The sequence below is a fragment of the Gavia stellata genome, unplaced genomic scaffold (genome assembly GCF_030936135.1).
Source record: "Gavia stellata isolate bGavSte3 unplaced genomic scaffold, bGavSte3.hap2 HAP2_SCAFFOLD_278, whole genome shotgun sequence".
Taxonomy (NCBI): Eukaryota; Metazoa; Chordata; class Aves; order Gaviiformes; family Gaviidae; genus Gavia; species Gavia stellata.
Genome location: NW_026776443.1, coordinates 34,796 through 58,125, shown reverse-complemented (window position 1 = coordinate 58,125; position 23,330 = coordinate 34,796). Strand labels below are relative to the sequence as shown.

At 62.5% G+C, this 23,330-nt stretch overlaps 1 protein-coding gene across 1 annotated transcript; it reads left to right on the top strand.

Annotated features, from left to right (window-relative positions):
* Nucleotides 1-311: 311 nt before the first annotated feature.
* On the top strand, nucleotides 312-618 carry NOP10 (NOP10 ribonucleoprotein). The gene is made up of 2 exons (XM_059834608.1): nucleotides 312-368; nucleotides 458-618. The coding sequence occupies exons 1-2, from the start codon at nucleotides 315-317 to the stop codon at nucleotides 596-598; spliced, it is 195 nt and encodes a 64-aa protein (XP_059690591.1). The 5' UTR covers nucleotides 312-314; the 3' UTR covers nucleotides 599-618.
* Nucleotides 619-23,330: the final 22,712 nt, after the last annotated feature.

Here is a 23,330-nt window from a genome sequence, read left to right as displayed (position 1 = left end):
GGACTGGACCAGGTGCTGCCGGTGAGGGCGAAGTCCAAAGCTCACGGGGCGGGGCCGCTCGCGGGGAGGACCCCGGCGTCCCGGAACCCGACGAAGACCGCTCAAAGACCTCGACAGCCGCGCCCATGGGGCGCCGCTCGGCGGGGTGCGTCTCCCCCGCCCCGGTCCCCTCCACCCCGACCCCGTACCCCCCTCCGCAGGACTGCATTTCCCATCGCCCCCCGCGCCTCAGCGCCCAGCCCGCCCCTTCCCGTGGTGCCCCGCGCGGCACCGCCCCTTCCCGTGGTGCTCTGCGCGGCGGCGGCGGCGGCGCCATGTTCCTGCAGTGCTACAACGATGAGCGCGGCGAGCGCGTCTACACCCTGAAGGTACCCGGGGAGTGGGGGAGGCCGCGGCGGCTCCGGGAGGGCTCCGCGGGTCGCGGCCCGCTCTCACCCGCCCCTTTCCCTCCCCGCAGAAGGTGTCCCCGGCGGGGCAGCCCACCCGCTCGGCCCACCCGGCCCGCTTCTCTCCCGACGACAAGTTCTCCCGGCACCGCCTGGCCCTGAAGCGGCGGTTCGGCGTCCTGCCCACCCAGCGGGCGCGGCCGCTCCTCTGAGCGGGGAGCCGCGGTGGCGGAATAAACCCTTGAGACGGAAACGGCTCCGCGTGGTGTTGGGGGGGGGGGACACGACACACGGGACACAGGGACCCGCTCGGCCACGCCCCTTCCCCAAGCCCCGCCCTCCCCGCTGCAGCCCGCGGGGAGCGCCGCCCCCGCCGTCCAAGCCACGCCCCCGCGCTGGCCGGCGCTCTCTTCTACGCCGCGCCCCGGTCACGCCCCCACCCCGAGTCTCCGCCCCTCCCGCTCTGCGCCCCGCCCAGTCGAAGCCCCGCCCTCCCCTGCGGCCGCCCCGCCCCTGCGGCGGCCCCGCCCCTGCGGCAGCCAGTGGGCGTGGCGGCGGCGGCGGCGGCGGGCGGGTGCCCGCCCCTCCCGCCTTTCCCCCTCAGGTACGGCGCGGCCCTTCCCGCCCTCAGCGCGGGCGGCCCCGGAGCGGCGGGTTTTTGCCCCAAAATGACGGGGAAAGCTGAGAGGGGGGGAGCCCAGGAGCGGCGGGGGCTGGGCGGTGCCCCGAAGCGGGGGGAATTCGGCCCAAAAGGTGTGTGTGGGGGGGGGTGGCGTCCCTGGGGGGAGGTGTGGGTCTGCAGCGGCCCGAAAAGGGGGAGTTTGGCCCCAAAAGCGGGCGAGGAGGGGGGCGGGCTCCTGGCGGGGTGGTGAGCCCTGGGTTCGGGGGGGGGGTTTCCCCAAAACTGCTGTTTTTCTCCCCTCAGAGCGGCCGTTTTTCCCGCGAAGCGTCGGTTCCCCCCCCGAGCAGCCCTTCTTCCCCTCAGATCATCAGGTTCCCCCCCAAAACAGCCCTTTTTCCCCCCCGAGCACCCCTTTTCCCCCAAAACACCCATTTTCCCCCAGAGCGTCGGTTTTCCCCTCAAAGCCTCAAGCAAACTCTGGGTTTCTGCTGCAAAGTGGCTGTTTTTCCCCCAAAATGACCTTTTTTTTCCTCCAGGATTGTTTTTTTCCCAGCAAGGTGGGTATTTTTCCTGTAACGTGGGGTTTTTTTACCCCCCATGGCGGTAAGTTCCTCCCCCCAAAATGGCTTCCCCTCCCCCAAAATGTTTCCCCCCCCCAGTTCCTTTTTTCCCCTCAAAGCAACAGATTCTCTACTAAAACGCCAGCTTTTGCCACAAAGGATTGAGTTGTGCCACAAAACAGCTGTTCATCCCCAGGAATGGCATTTTTTCCCCCCCAAAGTGACTTTTATTTTGCCATGAACTGGGGGTTTTCTTCTCAGAGCGGCTCTTTTTGCTCCGAAGCGCCTTTTTTCCTCCCCAGAGCAGTGGCCGCGTCTGTCACAAACCGGCCGTTCCTCTCCTGAAACAGCATCACGGCGTCGTTTAGGTGAGGGAAAAGACCTTCAAGATCGCCGAGTCCAGCCGTAAACCTGACCCTGCCACGTCCACCGCTAAACCGCGTCCCCAAGCGCCTCCTCCACGCGTCTTTTAAATACCTCCGGGGACGGTGACTCCGCCACCTCCCTGGGCAGCCCGTTCCAGTGTCCGACAACCCTTTCCATGAAGAGATTTTTCCTAATACCCAGCCTAAACCTCCCCTGGTACAGCTTGAGGCCGTTTTCTCCCGTCCTATCGCTTGTCCCTTGGGAGGAGAGACGCGCACCCAGCTCCCCACAAGCCCCGTTCGGGCAGTTGATTGCCGGGCTGAACCCCGTCGCCGCAGCCTCTCCGGATCCCTCTGCGGAGCCTTCCTGCCCTCCGGCAGATCCACGCTCCCATCCTACAAACTGGCACTCGATCCCTCATCCGTTGGCTTCTTTCAAAAAAACGGTCGTTTTTCCGCAAAGCGGTGGGGTTTTTTCCTCTGAAAGTGGGTTTCTTTTGCCTGAAATGTGGTGTTTTTTCATAAAAATGTCTATTTCATCCCCCGAAGTGGCAGATTCTGTGACGGAATGGCGCTCCCTGCGGCAAAGTGCTCGTTCCCCCCAAAATGACTGCCTTCCCCCCCCAAAGTCTATTCCCTCTCAAAAAAGGTTATTTTGCCCCCAAAATGCCCGTCTCCCCCAAAACGCACATTTTGTCCCCCCAATGGCTACTTTCCTCTTAGAAATGGCTGATTCCCCCCAAAAAAGCATTTTTTTCGCTGCAAAAAAGGCTATTTCTCTCACTAAAATTCATCTCCCCCTGCCTGCAATTCCTTTTCCCTGCAAAAAATAGCAATTTCCCCACAAAAACAGGCTACTTGCCCCCAGAATGGCAACTTCTCCCCCCAAAATACCTATTTGTCTTCCAAGAGGGTTATTTTCCCCCCTGGAAGTTGCTATTTCCCCGCAAATGCTTTTCTCCCTGAAAAAAAAAATGCTATTCCCCCCCAAATTTGCGTTTCCTCCCAAAATGGCTATTTCCCCCAGGAACTGCTCTTTCTTCTCCCAAAATGCCATTTTCTTTGCAAAAAAAAAAAAAGCTGTTTCTCCCTCAAACAGCTGTTTTTTTCCCCCGAAATGGCCAGTTCCCCCTAAATGGCTGTTTCCCCCCAAAAACCCTTTTCCCTGTGACAATAAAGCTATTTTGCCCCCAGAATGGCCGTTTCCCCCCCAAAAAAGTATATTTTCCTGCCCAAATCCCCGTCTGCCCCCAAAGCGTCTGTATTTCCCCCAAAATGCTGTGCCCCCCCCCCCCCCATCAGGCCGTCCGGGTGCTTCCTCTCTCTCATCCTCTGTCCCCCCCGCAGGTGTCGGTGACCTCATTGCGTGTCGCTGGCCGCCGCCCTGACGACCTCGGTGACGACCTCGGTGACGTCACCATGTCGGGGGCGGGGCGGGGGGCGAGGGCCTGGCGGGGGGGGGCGGAGCCCTCGGAGAGCAGCCCGGAGCCCCCCTCCCCCTCCAGCTCCCGGCCCCCCCCCCTCCGACACCAGCCCCAGCCCCAGCGAGGAGACCACGCCCCCTCCCCATGGCCCCGCCCGTGGGTGTGGTGGGGTGGGGCCGGGGGGCGGGGCCCCTGCCCGCCCCGCCCTCCCCGAGGCCGGCCTGGCCTGTGACCGGAACCTGGCGCTCTTCGAGGTGAGGCCTCGGCCGCCTCCTTAGCACCTCCCCCCCGCCCTCGCCCTCGTTAGGGGCCTCCTCGTTAGCGCGCCCCCCCCTCCCCCGCAGGAGGAGCTGGCCACCCGCCCCCGCGTCCCCGCCCTCCTGCGCCGCATCGCCCCCTACAGCGCCCTCAGCCCCGACAGTGAGGACGGCCACGCCCCGGTGAGGGGACCCCGGTGTCGGGGGGGGTGTCAGGGGACCCGGGGGTCCAGGGGGGGACCCCGGTGTTGGGGGGAGTGAGAAAGGGGTCAGGGGACCGGGGGGGGACCCCGGTGTTTGGGGGGGGATGAGGAAGGGGTTGGGGGACCTGGGGGTCCGGGGGGGGACCCCGGTGTTGGGGGGGGATGAGGAAGGGGTCGGGGGACCTGGGGGCCTGGGGGGGACCCAGCGGTTTGGGGGGGACCTGGTTGTTTGGGGGGGGATGACGAAGGGGTTGGGGGGTCTGGGGGGGACCCAGCGGTTTGGGGGGGACCCGGGTGTTTGGGGGGGGATGAGGAAGGGGTCGGGGGACCCCGGCATCTGGGGGGGGACCCCGGTGTTGTGGGGGGGTGAGGAAGGGGTCGGGGCACCCGGGTGTCCAGTTTGGGGACCCAGGGGTCTGGGGGACACCGGGGTGTTTGGGGAGGGGGGTGAGGAAGGGGTCGGGGGCCCGGGCGTCGGGAGGGGCAGCCCCCTGCCCCGTCCCCGGCGTGACGGGCCCCTGCGCCGGGCGCAGCGGCGCCTCCTGGGGACGCTGCGGGGGGTGGCGGCGCCCGCCCTGCAGACGCTGCTGGGGCTGGTGCTGGTGCTGCGGCTGCCCTGGGTGGTGGGCACCGGGGGGGTCCTGCAGGCCTCCGCCATCGGCCTCCTGCTCGGCGCCTGCGTGAGTGGGGTCGGGGGTCGCGGTTGGGGGGGTTCGGGGGTCATGGGCGGGGGGCAGGGGTTGCCACCCAGGGTCGCGAGGGGTGGGGGGTGCCCCCGGGGGCGCTGCTCTCGGCTTTGTCCTGGGGGGCTGTGGGAGAGGGGGTCGGGGGTCGTGCCCTGGGGTCAGGGGTCACGTTTGGGGTCGGGGGCGCACCCGGGGGCCACAGCTGGGGTCAGAGGTCACACCTGGGGTTGCAACCAGGGTCACGGGTCATGGCCTGGGGTCATGTCTGGTGCAGGGGTCACACCTGGGGTTGCATGTAGGGTCGGGGTCATGCCTGGGGTCGTGTCTGGTTCAGGGGTCACACCTGGGGTTGCATGTAGGGTCAGGGGTCATGCCTGAGGTCGTGTCTGGTTCAGGGGTCACACCTGGGGTTGCATGTAGGGTCAGGGGTCATGCCTGGGGTCGTGTCTGGTTGAGGGGTCACACCTGGGGTTGCATGTAGGGTCAGGGGTCATGCCTGGGGTCGTGTCTGGTGCAGGGGTCACACCTGGGGTTGCATGTGGGGTCAGGGGTCATGCCTGGGGTCACGGGTGATGCCCCAGGGTCACACCAGGTGTCACAGGGGGTGGTGGGCCTGGGGTCAAGCCAGGGCCATGCTTGGTGGTTCAGGGGAGGGGTCAAGCATCGCAGGGGTCACGGGGTCAGAGGTCACATCCCCCCGCAGACCGTGCTGACCGCCGTGTCCCTGAGCGCCATCGCCACCAACGGCCTCGACCCCGGTGAGTGCGGGGGGATGGGGGGAGGGGGCCGTGGAGTACGGGGGACCCCCCGCCCCGCCCCCCGCTGACATCACGGGTGGGCGTGGCAGGGGGCTGTCCCCTGGGGCTGCTGTCGGGGGCGCTGGGCCCCGAGGCCGGGGGGGCCGTGGGGCTCTGCGCCTTCCTCAGCGCCGCCTTCGCCGCCGCCGCCGCCGCCCTGGGGGCCGCCGAGATCCTGCTGGTGGGTCGGGGTCCCCCGAGGGGTGGGGCCGGGTGGGGTGTGGCCACAGGGGAGGGGGCGTGGCCAAGTGGGGAGGTGGTGGGTGGGGCCTGGTGGGAGGGGAGGGGCCTGGAGGGACCCTGCTGGAGTAGGCGGGGCTCCCTGGGAGAGGGAGGGGCCGGCTTGGAGGGGTGGGGCTTTCCCAGCCAGGGCAAATGGGAGGGGCTATCGGGGGCGTGGCCGTCTTGAAGGGGTGGGGACCTCCTGGGCCAGGGCAACCGGGGGGTGTGGCCTCTTGCCAATGGGTGGGGCCGGGCGGGCGGAGCCGGGTGGGTGAGGGCGCAGCCTGGGGCTCTCTCACCCCTCCCTCTCGCCGCCGCAGGTGTATGTGGCTCCCCAGGCGGCTGTGCTGCCGGGGCGGGGCCGCGGGGGCCGGCTGAACAACGGGCGGGGCTACGGGGCGGGGCTGCTGGGCCTGCTGGGGCTGGGGGCCGCCGCCCCGCCCGCCGCCCGTGCCGCCCCCCTGGGCCCTGCCGGGCTGCTGCTGGCCCTGCTGGGGCTGCAGGCAGGGGCGCTGCGAGCCGCCCTGCCGGGGGGGGCCCCCCACACGTGAGTTGCCCCCCTCCCCTCTCCCTCTCTATGCAAATGACACGCTAACGAGGCGCTGACGGCCTTCTCCCCTCCCAGGCTCTGCCTGCCCGCCCAGCCTGGCGGCCGCCTCCAACCCTGCCCCACAGCCCAGCCCCACGGCGCGGGGGGCAACGGCACCCAGGGGGCGCGGCCGGCCTTCCCGGGGCCCAGCGCACGCCTGCTGGCGCGTGAGTCGGCGTGGGGGGGCGTGGCAAGGGTGTGGCAGGGGGGCGGGGCGGGGCAGGGGGCCACCTCAAGGGTATGGAGGCTGGGGGGGCACGGACGGGCGGGACCCAGGCGTGCCCCCACCCCGCCCCACAGGTAACCTGTGGCCCCGCCCCCCCGAGGCGGGGCTGGGGGAGGGGCCGGGCGGGGCCGAGGATGATGACGACGACTCCTCCTTCGGCGTCCTGCTGGGTCTGAGCCTGCCCACCGCCTCGGGTGAGTGGGGGACCCCGGCGTCTGGGGGGGGACCCGGGCGTTTGGGGGGGACCCGGGCGTTTGGGGGGGACCCAGGGGTCCGAGGAGGGGACCTCAGCATCCCGAGAGGGACCCGGGTGTGCAGGAGGGGGACCCAGGCACGTGGGGTGGGCCCCCCAAGCGTGGGGTGGATCCCGGGGGACTGCGGGTGGGACCCGGGGAGGGACGGGGACGACGACGACGACCAGGGAGTGGAGCCGGGTGTCCGGGTGCAGGGGTGCTGTGGGGCTGCAGCCACTTCGGGGAGCTCCGCGACGTCGCCCGCTCCGTCCCGGCCGGGAGCCTGGGGGCCGCCCTGGCCACCGCCCTGGGCTGCATCCGCCCCACAACGTATGGGGGGACCCCGAAACCTGGGGGGGGTTTGGGTGGGCGGGGGGCAGCCTGGAACTGGCGTCCTCCTGAAGGCGAGGGAGCGCCTGGAGGAAGGGGGGGGTGTTTTGGGGCACTCCGGGGGGTTTTGGGGAGCAGCGACCCCCATGTACGGGGTGTACCCTGGTTGGGGGGTCACCCGGGGGGGGTCACCCCGTTTTGGGGCAGGGGTGCGGGTGTCTTGGGGGGGCGTTTCCTTGACAGCGCAGACCTGAGCGCGGCCCTGCTGCTGGGGGCCTCCGTCGAGGGGCAGCTGCTGCGCGACAAGTGAGTGGCCCCGGGGGGGGTGTCCCTGCTGTCCCCCCCGTGTGTCCCCCACCCCCTGGTGACACCTCTGCGCCCCCCCCAGGTTCGGCGGGTCTCTGCGGGGGACGCCGGTGGCGGGGGCAGCCTCGTGGCCGTCCCCCTGGGTGCCGCTGGCCGGGGCCCTGCTGTCGGCGGCGGGGGCCGGGCTGCAGGCGCTGCTGGGGGGCAGCCGGCTGCTGCGGGGGCTGGCCCGGACCCGCGCCCTGCCTCTGCCCCACGTGAGTGCCCCCCGCCCTGCCCCATAGCGCCGCCCTGGCCCGCGCCTCGCCGCCGGCTCTCACCGCGCCCCCTCCTCTCCCCGCAGGCGCTGGGGCGGGGGCGGCTCTGGCCCCTGGCGGCGACGGCGGCGGTGGCCGAGCTGGGCGTCCTCCTCGGCTCCCTCGACCTGCTGGCGCCCGTCCTCTCCGTGTGCGGTGACACGCCCCGGCCTCGCGGTGCCGCGTGGTGAGGTCGCGCCGCCATGCGATCGTCGCGCGTCGTCTTTCCCCCCCCTCCCTCCCTCCCATGCAGGTTCTGGCTGACGTCCTACCTGGGGGTCAACCTGGCCTGCGCCCTGCAAGGGCTGCTGCCCACGCCCGGCTGGAGCCCCCGCTGCCGCCTCTACCACTGGTGAGCGCCCGGGGCGCGGGGAGCCCCCTCCCCGCGCAGCGGGGTCCCCACCGACGCCTGGGTGTCGTCCCCCCCAGGGGGGTGTCGCTGGCGGGGGCCGGGCTGTGCCTGGGGCTGATGCTGGTGACCTGCTGGTACTGCGCCCTCCTGGCCCTGGGCATCGGGGCCACCGCCTACAAGTACCTGGAGTACCGCGGGTGAGCGGGGGGCCGGGGGGGCGGTCCCGGGGGTCCCCCGCCGGGCGCCGGGGTCCCTTACGGCCCCCCCTCGTCCCCGCAGGGCGCAGAGCGAGTGGGGCGAGGGGCTGCGGGGCCTCTCCCTCAGCGCCGCGCGCTTCGCCCTCCTGCGCCTGGAGGACGGGCAGCCCCCCGCCCCGAGCTGGAGGTGAGCACCCCACGCTCGGCGGTGTCCCGGAGGCCGTGGGTCCCGCCGTGGGTCGCAGACACCGCCCCAACCGTCTTCGCAGGCCGCAGCTGCTGGTGCTGCTGAAGCTGGACGAGGAGCTGCGGGCCACGCAGCCCCAGCTGCTGGCCCTGGCCGCCCAGCTGCAGGCGGGCAAGGGGCTGACGGTCGTCGGCTCCGTCATCCCCGGGGACCTGCCCCAGGACCAGCCCCGTGCCCGCGCCGCTGAGCAGGTGAGCGCCCCACTGGGGGTCCCTGTGGGGCTGCCCAAGCACCTGGGTCCCTGTGGAGCTGGGTCCGCGTCGGGGGGGGGGATCTATGGGTCCCTATGGGGCTGGTGGGTCCCACTGGATGGCTGGGTTTCCCCAAAGACACAGGTCCCTGTGGGTCAGGGTCCCTATGGGGCTGGGTCCCTATAGATCTGCGTTTCTATGGAGTTGGGTCCACGTCGGGGGGGGATCTCTGGGTCCCTATGGGGCTGGTGGGTCCCGCTGGATGGCTGGGTTTCCCCAAAGACACGGGTCCCTGTGGGTCAGGGTCCCTATGGGGGTGGATCCCTATGGAGGTGGGTCCCTACGGATGTGTCTCTCTATGGGGTGGGTCTCTATGGATCTGTCTATGGGTGGGTCCTTATGGTTCTGGTTCTCTATGGGGTGGGTCCCTATGCAAGTGAGTCCCTATAGATCAGGGTTCCTATGGGGCAGGGTCCCTACGGGGGGTGCTCCCCCCCACCCTGACCCCCATCTCCCCCGGCCCCCCCAGGCGCTGCGGGCGGGGCTGGCGGGCGCGGGGGCGCGGGGCTTCGTGCAGGTGCTGGTGGCGCCGGGGCGGGGGCCGGGGCTGGCGGCGCTGGTGCAGGGCTGCGGCCTGGGGGCCCTGCGCCCCAACGCCGTCCTGATGGGCTGGCCCCACGGCTGGCGCCGGCGGCACGACCCCGCCGCCGCCCGGAGATTCGTCGGTACGGGGGGGCGTGGGGGGGGACTTGGGGGGCAGGAGGGAAAGGGGGATGGGGGGACCTGGGGACGTGGGGGGCAGGAGGGGCTGTGGGGCGATATGGGGGGACGTGGGGGGGAGGAGAGGAAGGGCGGTGTGGGCCAGCTTGGGGACGTAGGGGGCAGGCAGCGATGTGGGGGGATATGGGGGGCAGGAGACAATGTGGGGGTGATACGGGGGGCAGGGACGGAGCTTAGACGTGGGGGGATGTGGGATGTGGGGGAACAGGGAGGAGATGGGGGGACGTGGGGTCTTGGGGGACACGGGGAGGGGCACGGGGGGATGTGGCGGGAGACGGGGAGAGAAGCTGGGAGGGAGATGTGGGGGGACGGGGGACCTGGAGGTCCTGGGGGGCTGGGGCCCCCGTCCCCCCCAGCAGCGGGGCTGTGGGGGTCCGTGCCCCCCAACGCCCCCCGCACTGTCCCCCCAGAGCTGCTGCGGGTGGCGGGGGCCGGTGGCCGGGCGCTGCTGGTGGCCAAGGGGCCGCTGGGGGCCGGGGCGCCGGGAGGCACCCTGGACGTCTGGTGGGTGGTGGGCGACGGGCGCCTGCTCACCCTCCTGCCCCTGCTGCTGCGACAGCACCCCGTACGTGGGGCCGGGGGGGGCTGCGGGGAGCGGGGGGGGCTATGGGCGCTATGGGGCAGGGGAGGGGGTGGGAGGGGGTTTCGCAGTGCTGGGGGGCAGGGGTGGGTGCTGGAGGGGGGATGTGGGTCGGGTGGGCGCTCTTGGGAGCAACGGGTGCCGTGGGGCACAGGTGGGTGCTGGGGGGGGGCTCTGGGGCGCTGTCGGGCAGGTGCCGTGGGGTGCTATGGGGCGGGTGACTGTGGGGCAGGCGCTGTGGGGACACCAGGGTGCAGCGGGATGGGCGCCATGGGGTGCTCCGGGTCGCTGTGGGGTGCTCTGGGTCGCCGTGGGATGTGCGCTACGGGTCGCCGTGGGTCGGTCGCCGTGGGTCGCCCCCGCTGAGGCCGTCTGTGGGGCGCCCCAGGCCTGGCGGGGGTGCCGGGTGCGGCTGTTCACGGTGGCGCTGCTGGAGGACAACAGCCTGCGTCTGCGGCGGCTGCTGGAGGCCGTCGCCCGCCGGAGGGGGCTGCCCGCCCAGACCCACGTCGTCGAGCTGGTGAGACCCACACGCCTGGGACCCCCCAAACACCTGTGCCCCCCCATAACGCCTGGGTCCCCTTTCCCGCAGCACGACAGCGATGTCTCGGCGTACACCTACGAGCGGACGCTGATGATGGAGCAGCGCTCCCAGATGCTGCGCCAGATGCGGCAGGCACAGGTGACATCGCGTGACATCGCGTGACATCACAGCTGGGGAGGCGGTGGGGACCTGAGGCGGCCGTGTGCCCCCCAAGCCCCGGGAGGGTGGGGGGAGGCGGGACATGATACACGGTGACGCGGGACGCGACAGATGCGACGTGTGCTGACGCGCCGCAGCGGGGGTGATGTCACGAGATGTGACATCCCGTGTGACTGCCAGTGATGTCACAGGGAGGCGCCGCTCGGTCGCAGGCCCCCAGTGCGGGGGAGGAGGAGGAGGAGGAGCAGGGAGGAGCCCCCCGCCGGGGTCCCAGCCCGTGAGTGCCGCTGGGGGCACTGGGATGTACTGGGAGGGCAGTGGGAGTCACTGGGAGGGTGCTCTGGGATGTACTGGGAGGGCACTGGGAGGCGCTGGGGGCACTGGGAGTCACTGGGAGGGTGCTCTGGGTCATACTGGGAGGCGCTGGGGTGTATTGGGAGGGCACTGGGAGTCACTGTGCGGGGTGCTCTGGGCCATACTGGGAGGCACTGGGGGGGCTATGGATCATACTGGGAGTCATGGGGAGGGCACTGGACCATACTGGCTGGGGGGCTGGGGGCCATGCTGGCTATCATTGGGAGGGTCTGGGCCATACTGGGACTCACTGGGAGACACCGGTCCATACTAGGAGGCACCAGTCCATGCTGGGAGACACTGGTCTATACTGGGAGGGAGGGATTTGGGGCTGTGGGCTGTACTGGGAGGCGGGGGGTGGGGGGCGCTGGGGGCAGGAGGGGGTGCTGTGGGGTGGGCCGGGGGCGCGTACTGGTGCGTACTGGTGGTGACTGGTGGTTGCCGGGGAGGGGGAACGTGCGGCGCATGCACGCGGCGGAGCGGCTGAACGAGGCGGTGGGGCGGTGCTCGGGCGGGGCCCGGCTGGTGCTGCTGGACCTGCCCCCCCCGCCACCCCCCCGGCCCCCCCGGCCCCTCGACAACTGTATCCTGCGGGGGGGAAAACGGGGGGGAAACGGGGAAAACGGGGGAATGGGGAAAACGGGAGGAATGGCAAATGGGGGAAGAGGGCGACGTGGTGAAAGTGGGGCAGAAAAATGGGGGAAAACTGGAAACAGGGGGGGTGTGCCTGCGCAAATGGGAAAATTGGGGCAAAATCGGGAGGAAAATGACGGAACAGGGAGAAGAGGGGAGGAAAAAAGAGAAAAATGGGGAATCTGGGTAAAGCGGGGCACAAACTGGGGCAAGAACGGCAAAAATGAGGCAAAACTGAGGCCAAAGGGACAAAACGCCGAGTCTGGGATTCCGTGGGAGCGGGGCAAGAGCAGGTGAATCGGGGCAGAAGCGGGACGGAAATGGGGGGCATGGGGCAAAATGGGGCAAAACTGGGGCAAACCATCGAAAACGGGCCGAAAATGGGGAAAACCGGGGGAAAACCAGCAAAACTGGGGCAAAGTGGGTCAGTGGGGGGAATTGGGGGCAGTTAGGGGGCACTTGGGAGGCGCTTATGGGTCACGGGGGGAACTGGGGGCAGTTAGGGGGCACTTGCGGGGCAGGTGTGGGGATTGGGGGGCAGTTAGGGGGTGGCTGGGAGACAGGGGCAGCTGGGGGGGAACTGGGGGGCAGTTGTGGGGCAGTGGGGGCACTTGTGGGTCAGCCGTGGGTCAGGCCCTTGACGTGGGTCAGACCTGGAGTTCCTGGAGGTGCTGACGGAGGGGCTGGGGCCGGTGCTGCTGGTGCGGGGGGGCGACGGGGACCCCCCCGGCCCCTGAGCGCACCAGTACGGCCCAGCACCATCCCAGTACGGGCCCAGCGCTCCCAGTACGACGCCAGCCTGAGCCGCAGCTCTTCAAGCACGATCCCAGTATGGGCCCAGTGCTCCCAGTATGGGCCCCAACACTCCCAGTACGATGCTAGTCTGGATTACAGCTCTCCGAGTATGATCCCAGTATGGGACTAAATGCTCGCAGTGTAGCACCAGTGCTCCCAGTATGACGCTAGCCTGAGCCACAGCTGCCTGAGTCAGATCCCAGTATGGGCCCCAGCGCTCCCAGTATAGCACTAGTACTCCCAGTATGATGCCAGCCTGAGCCACAGCTCTTTGAGCACGAATCCAGTATGGGCTGCACACTCCCAGTATGGGCCCAGCACTCCCAGTATGATGCCAGCCTGAGCCCCAGCTCTCCGAGTTAGATCCCAGTATGGACCCCAGCGCTCCCAGTATAGCACTAGTGCGCCCAGTATGATGCCAGCCTGAGCCACAGCTCTTTGAGCACGATCCCGGTATGCGCTGCACACTCCCAGTATGGGCCCAGTGCTCCCAGTATGATGCCAGCCTGAGCCACAGCTCTTTGAGCACGATCCCGGTATGCGCTGCACACTCCCAGTATGGGCCCAGCGCTCCCAGTATGATCCCAGCCTGAGCTGCAGCTGCCTGAATCAGATCCCAGTATGGACCCCAGTGCTCCCGGTGTGACGCCAGCCTGAGCTACAATTAAAGTAAGATCCCAGTATGAGTCCCAGCGTTCCCAGTATGAGCCCCAATGTTCCTAGTATGGGCCCGGTGCTCCCAGTACAATGCCGGCCTGGGCTGCAGCTGTCTCAGTACAATCCCAGTATGGGCCCAGTGCTCCCAGTATAGCCCCCAAGGCTCCCAGTGTGCTTCCAGTGCACTCCCAGTGCTTCCAGTATGGGCCCCAGCACGCCCAGTACAGGCCCCAGTGCTCCCAGTAGGGCCCTGGCACCACCAATAAACAGTTTCCACTCCACCCCATGTTGTCGCCTCCTTGGGCCGAGTCCCAAAACCTCCGGGATTCCCCCCAGAACGCCATCACCAGTGCCTTTATTGGGCGGGGGGGGGGGGGGGGGGGGGCGGGGGAGCCTCGGGCCACAGGATCGGGCCCCCCATGAGCTCAGAGCCGGGGGGGGCGGGGGGACCCCGGTGTCTGGGTGACCCCAGGGGGTGGGGGGGGGGTGTCCGAGGAGGGGGCAAGGCAGTTGGGGGGCCGGTGGCCCGTGGAGGGGTCCCCACCAGAGCAGGGACACCCCAAAGGGCAGGTGGCCCGTGGGCAACTGCCCCCCCACCCCGAGACGAGGCCAGGGGAGGAGTTTGCCGCACGGTCGGACCCGTGGCCCGGTGCCGCGGACACGCGGTGCCGGAGGTGCCTCGAGGGTGCCGCGTGCTTCCAGGACGCTGTGGGGCCGGGGCCACGGCCCCTGCTCCCCACGGCTGTGGGGTGGGGCAGCCCAGGTGGGGCCCACGAGGCGAGGGCGGTTTAAAAGGCTGCGGGTGGGGAGGACGGGCTGGGGCGGCTCCGGGCGCTGGCGCTCCTGCGGGAAGTCTCCTGGGAGATGAGCGTTGAGGCACCCGCCGCCCGCTCCACATCGACCCACTTCCCCCTCCTGTTTTTTATCTCTTCCCGCCCGTCCCCCACTTCAGCGCCTTTTAAATGTCGATACCTTCACTTATTTAGCTCGCCGACCCTATTTTTCACTTTTTTTCCTCTTCACGCCTCCCCGTTACGCTCCCGCTGTCCAGCCAGCCGCCGCTTCTCTCCCCTAGCGCCCTGCACCCGGCTCCTCATCGCTGGCAGCCCACCGCTCCAGGAGCCGACCGACCGACCCTCCGCTCCCCAGCGAACCCACCAGCGCGGCCCCGGGAACGACCGCCTCGGGGTCCCGCAGCGGACTCGCTCCCAGGACTGTGCTCCAGGCGCCGCAGCAGAGATTCCCCCGCTGGGGAAGACCGCGGTGAGGCAGGTCGTCCCCCTGCACCCCACGGTGCAGCGGACACGCAGCTGCAGCCCATGGGGCACCCCACGCCGGAGCAGGTGGAAGTGCCTGAAGGAAGCTGTGACCCCGCGGAGAGCCCGCGCTGGAGCCGGCCCCGGCGGCCCCGTGGAGAGGAGCCCGTGCGGGAGCAGGGTTCCTGGCAGGACCTGCGGCACCACGGGAGGGACCCGGCGCTGGAGCGGAAGAAGAGCACGAGGAGGAAGGAGCGGCAGAGACAGCATGTGATGAACTGACCGCGACCCCCGTCCCCCTGCGTCGCCTGGGGGGAGAAAGTAGAGAAGTTGAGTGAAGATGAACCCAGGAAAAAAGGGAGGGGTGGGGGGAAGGTGTTTTTCAGATTTTTTCTCATTTCTTATTATCCCACTCTGGTTTTGATTGACAATAAAGCTCCTCCAGCCGCCTTTATGCCTTCCGGCAATTCCCCCCTCCCCTTCCCCAGGTGGTTGTGGGAAGGGCGGTGGGCGAGGCCTGGGGTATATGAGCCACAGCCGCTCCTCAGGGAGCTCATTCTGCTCTGGGGCTTCTCTGGTGTTGGTGCTCTGCTGTTCCTTCAGTCAACTGCTGCTTTTGAGCTGTTGAAGCTGTATGGGCAGATGTGTTTGGATATGTAGAGACGTGGAGGTGTCTGTCTGAGGTGAGAGCTTCAGGACCAGTTGAGGTTCAGCAGTGTCTGTAGTAGAAAGTACACCTCTATGCAGTGGGGTTTTTTTCAGGTCAGTAATTTTGTATTGACTGTTCACAGCTGGCAAGATGACTTAATAGTATGTAGGGTTTTTTATTCTAGGTACTTCACATTTTCATGCAATTCCCGACTTTATTGATGGTGCAACCTTGTGTTTTTTTCACCAGTTGTGCTGTATGTTGCTGATATAGTCTCTGCTAATAGGACCGATGGTGAGATTTTTCTAGCAGGGGTTAGGGTGAGCATTTTGTGTGCATCTGTGTATGGACTTTTACCATTTCTTAAGAAAGCAGCTGGGACACAATTCATACTGTCTTTCAGGGTATGGGGCAGCTAATTACTTGGTTGCCTGCAGAGTACTCATTTGTCCCTAAACCTTTACAACTTGTGGCAGGCCCCTCATACTTTATAAGCATCAGGAGTGAGTAGCTTACAGGTTTGGGATTTTTATTTTGCAGGTGGAAGCAATGAGCGAAGCAGGCTATTGGTGCTGGAGGTGACTCAGGCAAGGTGAGCTGTGACTGGTGGGCTCAAGTAGCAGTTAATTTTCAGGTGTTGTATTGTAGTGAGGTTAGAAGCATCCCTTGTTTGTGTTTGGCAGGTGAGTGGCCAAGGTAAAGGAATGAAAGATGGGAAGGCTGTGGTTTCAGGCAGTATCTCACATGTGCCTTTTGCTTTGGTTTCTTCAGGTGCCGCAAGCAGGCTGGGAGGGGTGAAGCCGCAGGCTGATGAGCCGCCTGAGAAGGTGAGGTGGTTCTCAGCTGGGTCTGTGTCTAAGAGCAGATCATCATGTGGCAGCTCAGGTGTTTCTCTTTGGTTTTGCAGGAGCCATTCAGGCTGCCTCTGGAACTGGATTGGAGGTGAGCTGGGTAGTAGTGAGGAGGAGCACGGGGCCGGTGACTTCTCACAAGCGCAACGGTAGCTTTCTATCTTTTTGTATCTTAGGTGCCAGAAGCGATGACGGCCACAGCATCCGACTTTGGAATGAGCACAGAGCAGGTGAGCGGAAGGCCGCCTTGCTTTTGAGGAGGGGGGGGGTCTTGTGCACGAGGTCAATGTCGACTGATGTGATGCTTACTGCTGGCACCGTTTTTGTGAAGATGATGAAGAGGAATCTGGCAACTGCAGGAATATCCCAGTTAGCCGATGTGGCTTATGGTGTAGGATGGATTCAGACCCCTGAAAGATAAGTGGAAGGACCAGGGCTGGGGAGGGGGCTCTGGTTGGAGGGGACAAGGTTGGGAATTGCAGGGAGGGTATTTAAGTTAACGTAGGGGAGAGGGCTGCCCAGGAAGAGTCACCTTTGGGCAGGTAAAGGGAAGGGGGTTACTTGTAAGGACGAGACTAGCGTGAGCAGGGCAGTTCCAGCCTGTGTTGGTGTGGTGTAGTTTGTGCGGTCTGTCTTCTGTGTCGTAGACCTTCCGGAAGTCTCCGTGTCATCTCTGCACTCAAGGAGCACAGTATGTCCCCCGGGTGCAGTCCCTAGGGTCTCAAATGCCTGTGTGCGTTGGCATAGTGCCAACTGGGCACTTCTTTCCTTGCATAACAAGCTCAAAGCATGGCTAGGTCTTGTATCTCAAGGTTTCCGGTCGGTCCTCTTTTGCGGCGTTGTTCCAGGCCAAATCAGCATGTCTGATGTTGAGTGGTCTGTTTTCATGGATCCCTTTTCTGGGACTTCTTCCCTCCATCCCTGCATCCTTGGGTCTTTAAGCAAGGCTTCTTGCGCACGCTTCGTCCCAGTGGCGGCCATATATTCTTGTCACGGGGCACGGCATTTGACTTTTCTGGAGCTGCCATAAATTCTTCCTCACGGCCCCTTAGGTCTTCTCGCCCGATGGCATCTCTGTTCCGGGAGTCGTTCTTCTTACAGGGAGTGTTCTTCTGTCTCTGGGTCGTGTCCTGTGTCTTGTTTGTGTGCAGTGTTGGTCTGTGCGTGGTTTTTGTCTGGGTTGGAGCTGCTCTGCCTGGGGGCATAGCAGTGATAGGCTCAGCCAGAAAACAGCAGTGAGATTCTCTAGTTAATATTTTGATAACCCTGGACTTTGTAGGCAAAGGGTGTACAGTCCATTTCAGAGCAAGTAGCCACGTATGCAGCAGGCGAGGAGAGTAATTTCTGTAGCATTATGCAGACACAGGGGATGACCAGATTTTTTTAATGGCAGGCTGTAGTTGGACTCCAGATGGTATTCCCAAATGGAAACAAGACCTCTGGAATTGTTAAACTATTGATCAGCATCCACGTGACTGGTTCAGTATTGCTTTTCCAGGTGCAGAGGTATGAGCCACGTGCAAACGGGCAACGGAAGAGAGGTGAGCAGAGCACAGTCGGAGGGTGGTTTGTGTGGTGTCAGAGGGAAGATGCGACTGGTGGCTGTACGACTACCTTATAGGTTTTGGTTTGTTTTTTATTTTGAAGGTGGGAAGCAATGACCAAGTGTATATTGACACTGGAGCTGACTCCGGCAAGGTGAGCCATGACTAGTGGGCTGAAGTAGCAGTTAATGTGCGGGTGTTGTATTGTTGCTGAAGGTAGAAGCATCCCTTGTTGTGTGTCTTACGGGTGGTACCTGAGCCTCAGTGTAGCAACCGGTAAAGAGCAGAGGCAGGGTGGGTGAGCGGCTGAGGTAAAGGAGCGGAGATGGGAATCACTGTGGGTAGGCTGTGGTTTTGGGCAGCACCTCGGCATGTGCTTTTTAGGTTTGTTTTTTGCAGGTGCCTTATGTTGCCTCGGAGGGACGAAGCGGCATGCTGACAAGAGGTCCGAGAAGGTGAGGTGCTTGTCGTCTGGGTTGGTGTCTAAGAGCAAAGTATCCTGTGGCCACTCAGTGAAGTGTTTCTCTTTAGTTTTGCAGGTGCCGTGCGGGCTGCCTGTGGAATTGGATGAGCTTCTGAGGTGAGCTGGGTGACAGCGAGGAGGAGCGCGGGGCTGGTGACTTCGAACAAGCGCAACAGTAATGCTGTGTCTCTTGGTACCTTAAGTGCCGGAAGCAATGACGGCCGCAGTGTCCGACTTGGGAATCGGCACAGTGCAGGTGAGCAGACGGCCATGTCGCTATTGAGGAAGAGGGTGTTGTGCAAGAGGTTGGTATTGACTGACATGATGCTTGCCGCTGTCAGACTTGTGATAGTCCAGGCGGCATAGCACGTCGTTAACTGCTTCGTCCTGGATCAAGGGGAGTTTACTTTGCTCTCCATCTTTATTCTTGACAGATTGAGCAGGAGAGCAAGTGTACGTTGGAAGTTTTACTAGTCTAAACAAGTTCAGAGTCCAAGTGTTTGTGGTTCGTTTTAGAGGTTACAGTGGGAGATGAGGACCAGCAAGAGCTTTCAGGGCTGGCACCTTTAGTGTAGGAGCAATCGCTGGACGTTCACAATTTCGGTGTTGAGCTCTGGCCAGATTGAGCAGGAGAGGCTGTGTACGTTGGAAGTTTTAGTAGGCTAAACAAGTTCAGAGGCCAAGTGTTTGTGGTCGTTTGAGAGGTTACCAGTGGGAGATGAGGACCAGCAAGAGCTTTCAGGGCTGGCACCTTTAGCGTAGGAGCAATCGCTGGACGTTCGCAATTTCGGTGTTGAGCTCTGGCCAGATTGAGCAGGAGAGGCTGTGTACGTTGGAAGTTTTAGTAGGCTAAACAAGTTCAGAGGCCAAGTGTTTGTGGTCGTTTGAGAGGTTACCAGTGGGAGATGAGGACCAGCAAGAGCTTTCAGGGCTGGCACCTTTAGCGTAGGAGCAATCGCTGGACGTTCGCAATTTCGGTGTTGAGCTCTGGCCAGATTGAGCAGGAGAGGGAGTGTACGTTGGAAGTTTTAGTAGCCTAAAAAAGTTCGGAGCCCAAGTGTTTGTGGTCGTTTGAGAGGTTACCAGTGGGAGATGAGGACCAGCAAGAGCTTTCAGGGCTGGCACCTTTAGAGTAGGAGCAATCGCTGGACGTTCGCAATTTCAGTGTTGAATTTTGGCCAGATTGAGCAGGAGAGGCTGTGTACGTTGGAAGTTTTAGTAGGCTAAACAAGTTCAGAGCCCAAGTGTTTGTGGTTCGTTTGAGAGGTTACCAGTGGGAGATGAGGACCAGCAAGAGCTTTCAGGGCTGGCACCTTTAGTGTAGGAGCAATCGCTGGACGTTCGCAATTTCAGTGTTAAGCTCTGGCCAGATTGAGCAGGAGAGGGAGTGTATGTTGGAACTTTTAGTAGTCTAACGAAGTTGAGAGCCCAAGTGTTTGTGGTTCATTTTAGATGTTACCAGTGGGAGATGATGATTATTGGGACCAAGCCCAATTTTTCTATTATGGAAAAGCAAAAAACTCCATCCGTTTGGGGAAAACTGGGGGTGGAGTGCTGGCAGTTTGAGGGGCTTCGCTTTGTCATCCTCACGGGGTCATCCAGAGGGGATTATCCGTTGTGCGTTACCCCAACGCCTCATCTGCTGGGGACGCCCGGGCTGTGTCTGCGCGTGGTCCTCACGCAAGGCGCGGAACTGCAGCGCTGGCACTGCACAGGAGCACAGCTGCCACCTCCGCTGTTGTCGCCTTGTGGCCGAAATGTGGCACTGTTGCACGGCCTCGCACTGCGGCCGCTCTGGTGCGCCACTGGCGGTGGTGCGCGTGTGGGACGCGTGGGTCCGGGCGGCGGGTGAGGGCCGAGGCCACCGGTGTCCTGTTGCCCCGCGGGTTCTCCCCCGCCTTTCTCCCGCTCGCTCTTTCTTGCTTCCCATCCCTGTTTTCTGAACTTCCCCCTCTGCCACGTAGCCTGTTGCTTTTTTCTTTTCTCCATCTCTCTATGTTCCTCTCGCTACCCCATTTTTAATTCTTCCTCTCTGCCCTGCTATTTTTGCCTTTCTCCATCTCTCTCTGGCCAGCTCCCTGTCCCTATTTATGAATTCCTCCCTCTTCTTCCTGCATCCACTGCTATTCCCTGTGACTTCCATCTCTCTCTGTCCGGCTCCCTGTTCCCAGTTTTTAATTCCTCCCTCTGCCCCCCATAACCTGTCTGGATTTTTTTCCTTGGTGTCTCTCTGTGTCTGGCTCCCTTTTTCAATGTTTTAATTCCACATTCTCTGTCCCGTAGCCCCACGCTATTTGTTTGTCTTTCTCCATCTCTCTCTGTCTGGCTCCCTGCTGCTAGTTTTTATTTCCTCTCTATCTCTTTTGTAGCTTATTGCTTTTTTTTCTTTCTTCATGTCTTTGTCTGGCTCCCAGTTGCTGTTTTTTAATTCCTCTCTCTTCCCTGTAGCCCATTGCTGTGTTTTTTTTTTCTCTCCATTCTCCATCACACACTGTCTGTGGCTCCCCAATCACCCTATTTTAGAATTCTCCCCTCTTCTTTTTGTACACATTGCTATTCTTTTCACTCTCCATCTCTCTCTTTTTTTTCTGGATCCCTGTCCCTATTTCTTAATTCTTCACTCTTTGCCCTGTAGTGTATAGCTATGTGGTTTGTTTTGTGTTGTTCCCCCGTGCCCTCCACTGTTCTTTTCTTGCCTTTCTTTGTCACTCTGGCCTGTTACCCATCACCTTTTTTTTTTTTTTTTTCCCTTTCTCCATCTCTCTGCCTCAGTCCTGTCACTCTCCTTCTCTCTCTGTCTCTAATGTTTCTTTCTCCATCTGTGCCCCGCTCCCAGTCTCTTTTCTCTTACTCTCTCTGTCTTCCATCCTCCCCCTAACTTTTTGCCCGTATATCCCCATACCACTGCCTGTCTCATTGTTCCTCTCTGTGTCCCCTTGCCCAGCTCACTGTTCCGTTATTCCCCTCTGTCCTGCTCCCTGGCCTTTTTTTCTCATCCTGCAGTCCATCACTGCTTTTTCTTTCTCCATCTCTTTGTCCTGATCTGTGTCTCTCTCTTTTTTTTCCCCCTCAATCCCTCTGGCTTGTCCCCTGTCTTTTTCTCTCCCTCCCTCCTTCCTTATCCTCTGATTAAATGTCTGTCTTGATCTGTCTGTTCTGCTTCCTGCTCATCATTTTCTCTCTCTTTGCCTCTGTCCTGCTCCCTGACACTGTTTTTCTTCTGCTATGTCCCTGCAGGGCTCCTCACCCCTTTTTTATGGATTTCTCCATCTCGCTGTCCTTTTCCCTGTACCTTTCTTTCTCTGCTCCTCAGTCCTTCTCCCTCATCTTATTTTTATCTTTCTCCTCCTCTGTCCTGCTCCCCATCGCTGTGTTTTTGTTCTCTGCATCTGCTGCTCCAGTAACGACTGCCGAGTTGTCCCAGGGGAAGGGTGAGTGTCCAGGCACTGAGCCCCAGAGCAGGCTCACTCCTGGGACTTACACGCATTAACAGATAAACGCTCGTGGCTGTGTTTGTAGTCCTTTGTACTTGGTGAGTGGCTGTCAGAGTCCAGGGGAGCCGGTGACACAGGGGGTGTGAGGGGCTGCGGCTGCAGCTGTGGGCTGCCGGGTGAGGGCCAGTGAAGCTGATGGCAGTGTGTAAGAGGGCTGCAGCCCCAGGGGCTGGTGCTGCGGGGACATGCCTGCCTGAGAGTGCCGCAAGGGTGTTTCCAAGAGACAGGCTGACGGTCAGTTGGAGTCCGGCCCCGTCCCAGGGATCTTCCGAGAGCTGGTGGAGAGGAAGCAGGAAGAGGGGCAGGAGGTGGCTGCCCCCACCCCTCCAGGTACCTGGAGGCCTTCCCACCCCCTGGAAAAGGTGCTGGGTGCCTCCCCCACTCCACCAAACTCCTCCAGCCCTGCTCACCCTACGCAGCTGCCCCCAGCTCCGGTGCCTCCCCTGAAGCCTGTCCCATAGCCACAGACTGCCCCTGAGCCCTGTCCTCACGGCACCAATTATTCTCCATAAATGCAGGTGCCGTTATCATCAGTTCGGGGAAAGAGCGGTGTCTCCAGAAGCGCCTGCAGAAGGAGGGGTTCCTGCCTGAGGAGAGCTGCAGTAATCACTGTGGGTAACAGCTGCTTGTCCTTTTCCTTTCCCAGAGGCAGCACTGAGGACGCGGTTGCCGGTTTGTCTCCGGGGATGTTGTTCACGCATCTGGCTCGGGTTTGTGTGGCTTGCCTTTGCCCTCATCCTCCCAGCAGCTTGGGCGAAAAGGGACAGTGGAGGGCTTACTGACTGTGGGCAGGAGCTGCCGCGGCTGAAGCTGGAGAGGCCAGAAAAAGGTAAAGCAGCTGAAGAATAAAACCAGGGGGATCCATCTGACAGCTGCCTCCAGCTGCAAACAGGAGACAGCCTGCCTCTCCGGCTGAGGAAGGATCCCTCTTAGTGTAGTCCTCGGCAGATCCGATCACCAGCGTGCACGGCAGAGCCTGTATGCGTAGCCAAAAGCACGGGACGGCTGTGTGGTGTGTGCGCGTGTGAGGCTACGTATCTGGGAAGTCTCACGTTGTAAGAGCTGTAAGACACCAATCTAGTCTTCTAGGCGGGTGACAGTCAAGTGACCAAAGCTACAGAAGAGGAAGGCAGATGGGGAGAGAAAGAGACAGAGAAAGATGCGTCTGAACTGTCACATTCTCCCAGCAGCCGATCTTGATATATGTCAACTTTTATCCATTTTTCTGTCCCCATTTTTGATTTTTTTTCTTGCTGGTCCTTTACCCAGTGGCTTTTAAAATTTTCTTTCTGTGTCTACTTTAACCAATTCACTCTCTTTATTTTTAAATTTTTTCCTGTCTGTCCGGAGCCCTGTTGCTTTTTCAATTTTCATTCTATGTCTACTTTCATCAAGCTCCCTATGCATATGTTTTAATTTATTCCTGTCTGTCATGTACTACGTCACTTGAAAAATTTTCTTTCCATGTGCATCTCTATTTTTTACCATATCCTTATTTTTAAAATTTTTTTCTTGTCTTAATTCCATCGCTTATTAAATTTTCCTTCTATATCAACATTTATTATGTTTGCTTTTTCATTGTGTTCCTGTCCCTCCTGCCCCCCTTCACTTTTTAAACTTTCTTACTACGTCTCTATTTATCTAGTTTCCTGTCCCCCTTTTTAAAATTTTTTCCTGTGTTTCCTGTAGCAGAACTTTTCAAATTTTATTTCTGCGTGTGCTGGTTTTGGATGGGATAGAGTTGGCCTTCTTTGCAGTAGCTGGTACGGGGCTACGTTTTGGGGTTGTTCTGCAAACATCATTGATAGCACAGGGATGTGTTAGTTACCGCTGAGCAGCGCTTGCCCATCGTCAAGGGCTGCTCCGCTCCTCACCCTGCCCTGCCAGCCAGCAGGCTGGGGGTGCACACGGACTTGGGAGCGGACGCAGACGGGACAGCTGACCCCAACCGACCAAAAGGATATTCCAGACCATATGACATCGTGCTCAGCAATAAAACTGGGGGCGGACGTCAGCAGGGGGGTGCGGCTGCTCGGGACTGGCTGGGCATCGGTCGGATGGTGGTGAGCAATTGTTTTAATT

What these genes read in the sequence shown, in the direction of transcription:
- NOP10 (XM_059834608.1), top strand. Translation starts at nt 315, where the DNA reads ATGTTCCTGCAGTGCTACAACGATGAGCGCGGCGAGCGCGTCTACACC. An exon ending in AGCGCGTCTACACCCTGAAG is followed by an intron (nt 369 to 457) that starts GTACCCGGGGAG and finishes CCCTCCCCGCAG; the next exon opens with AAGGTGTCCCCGGCGGGGCA.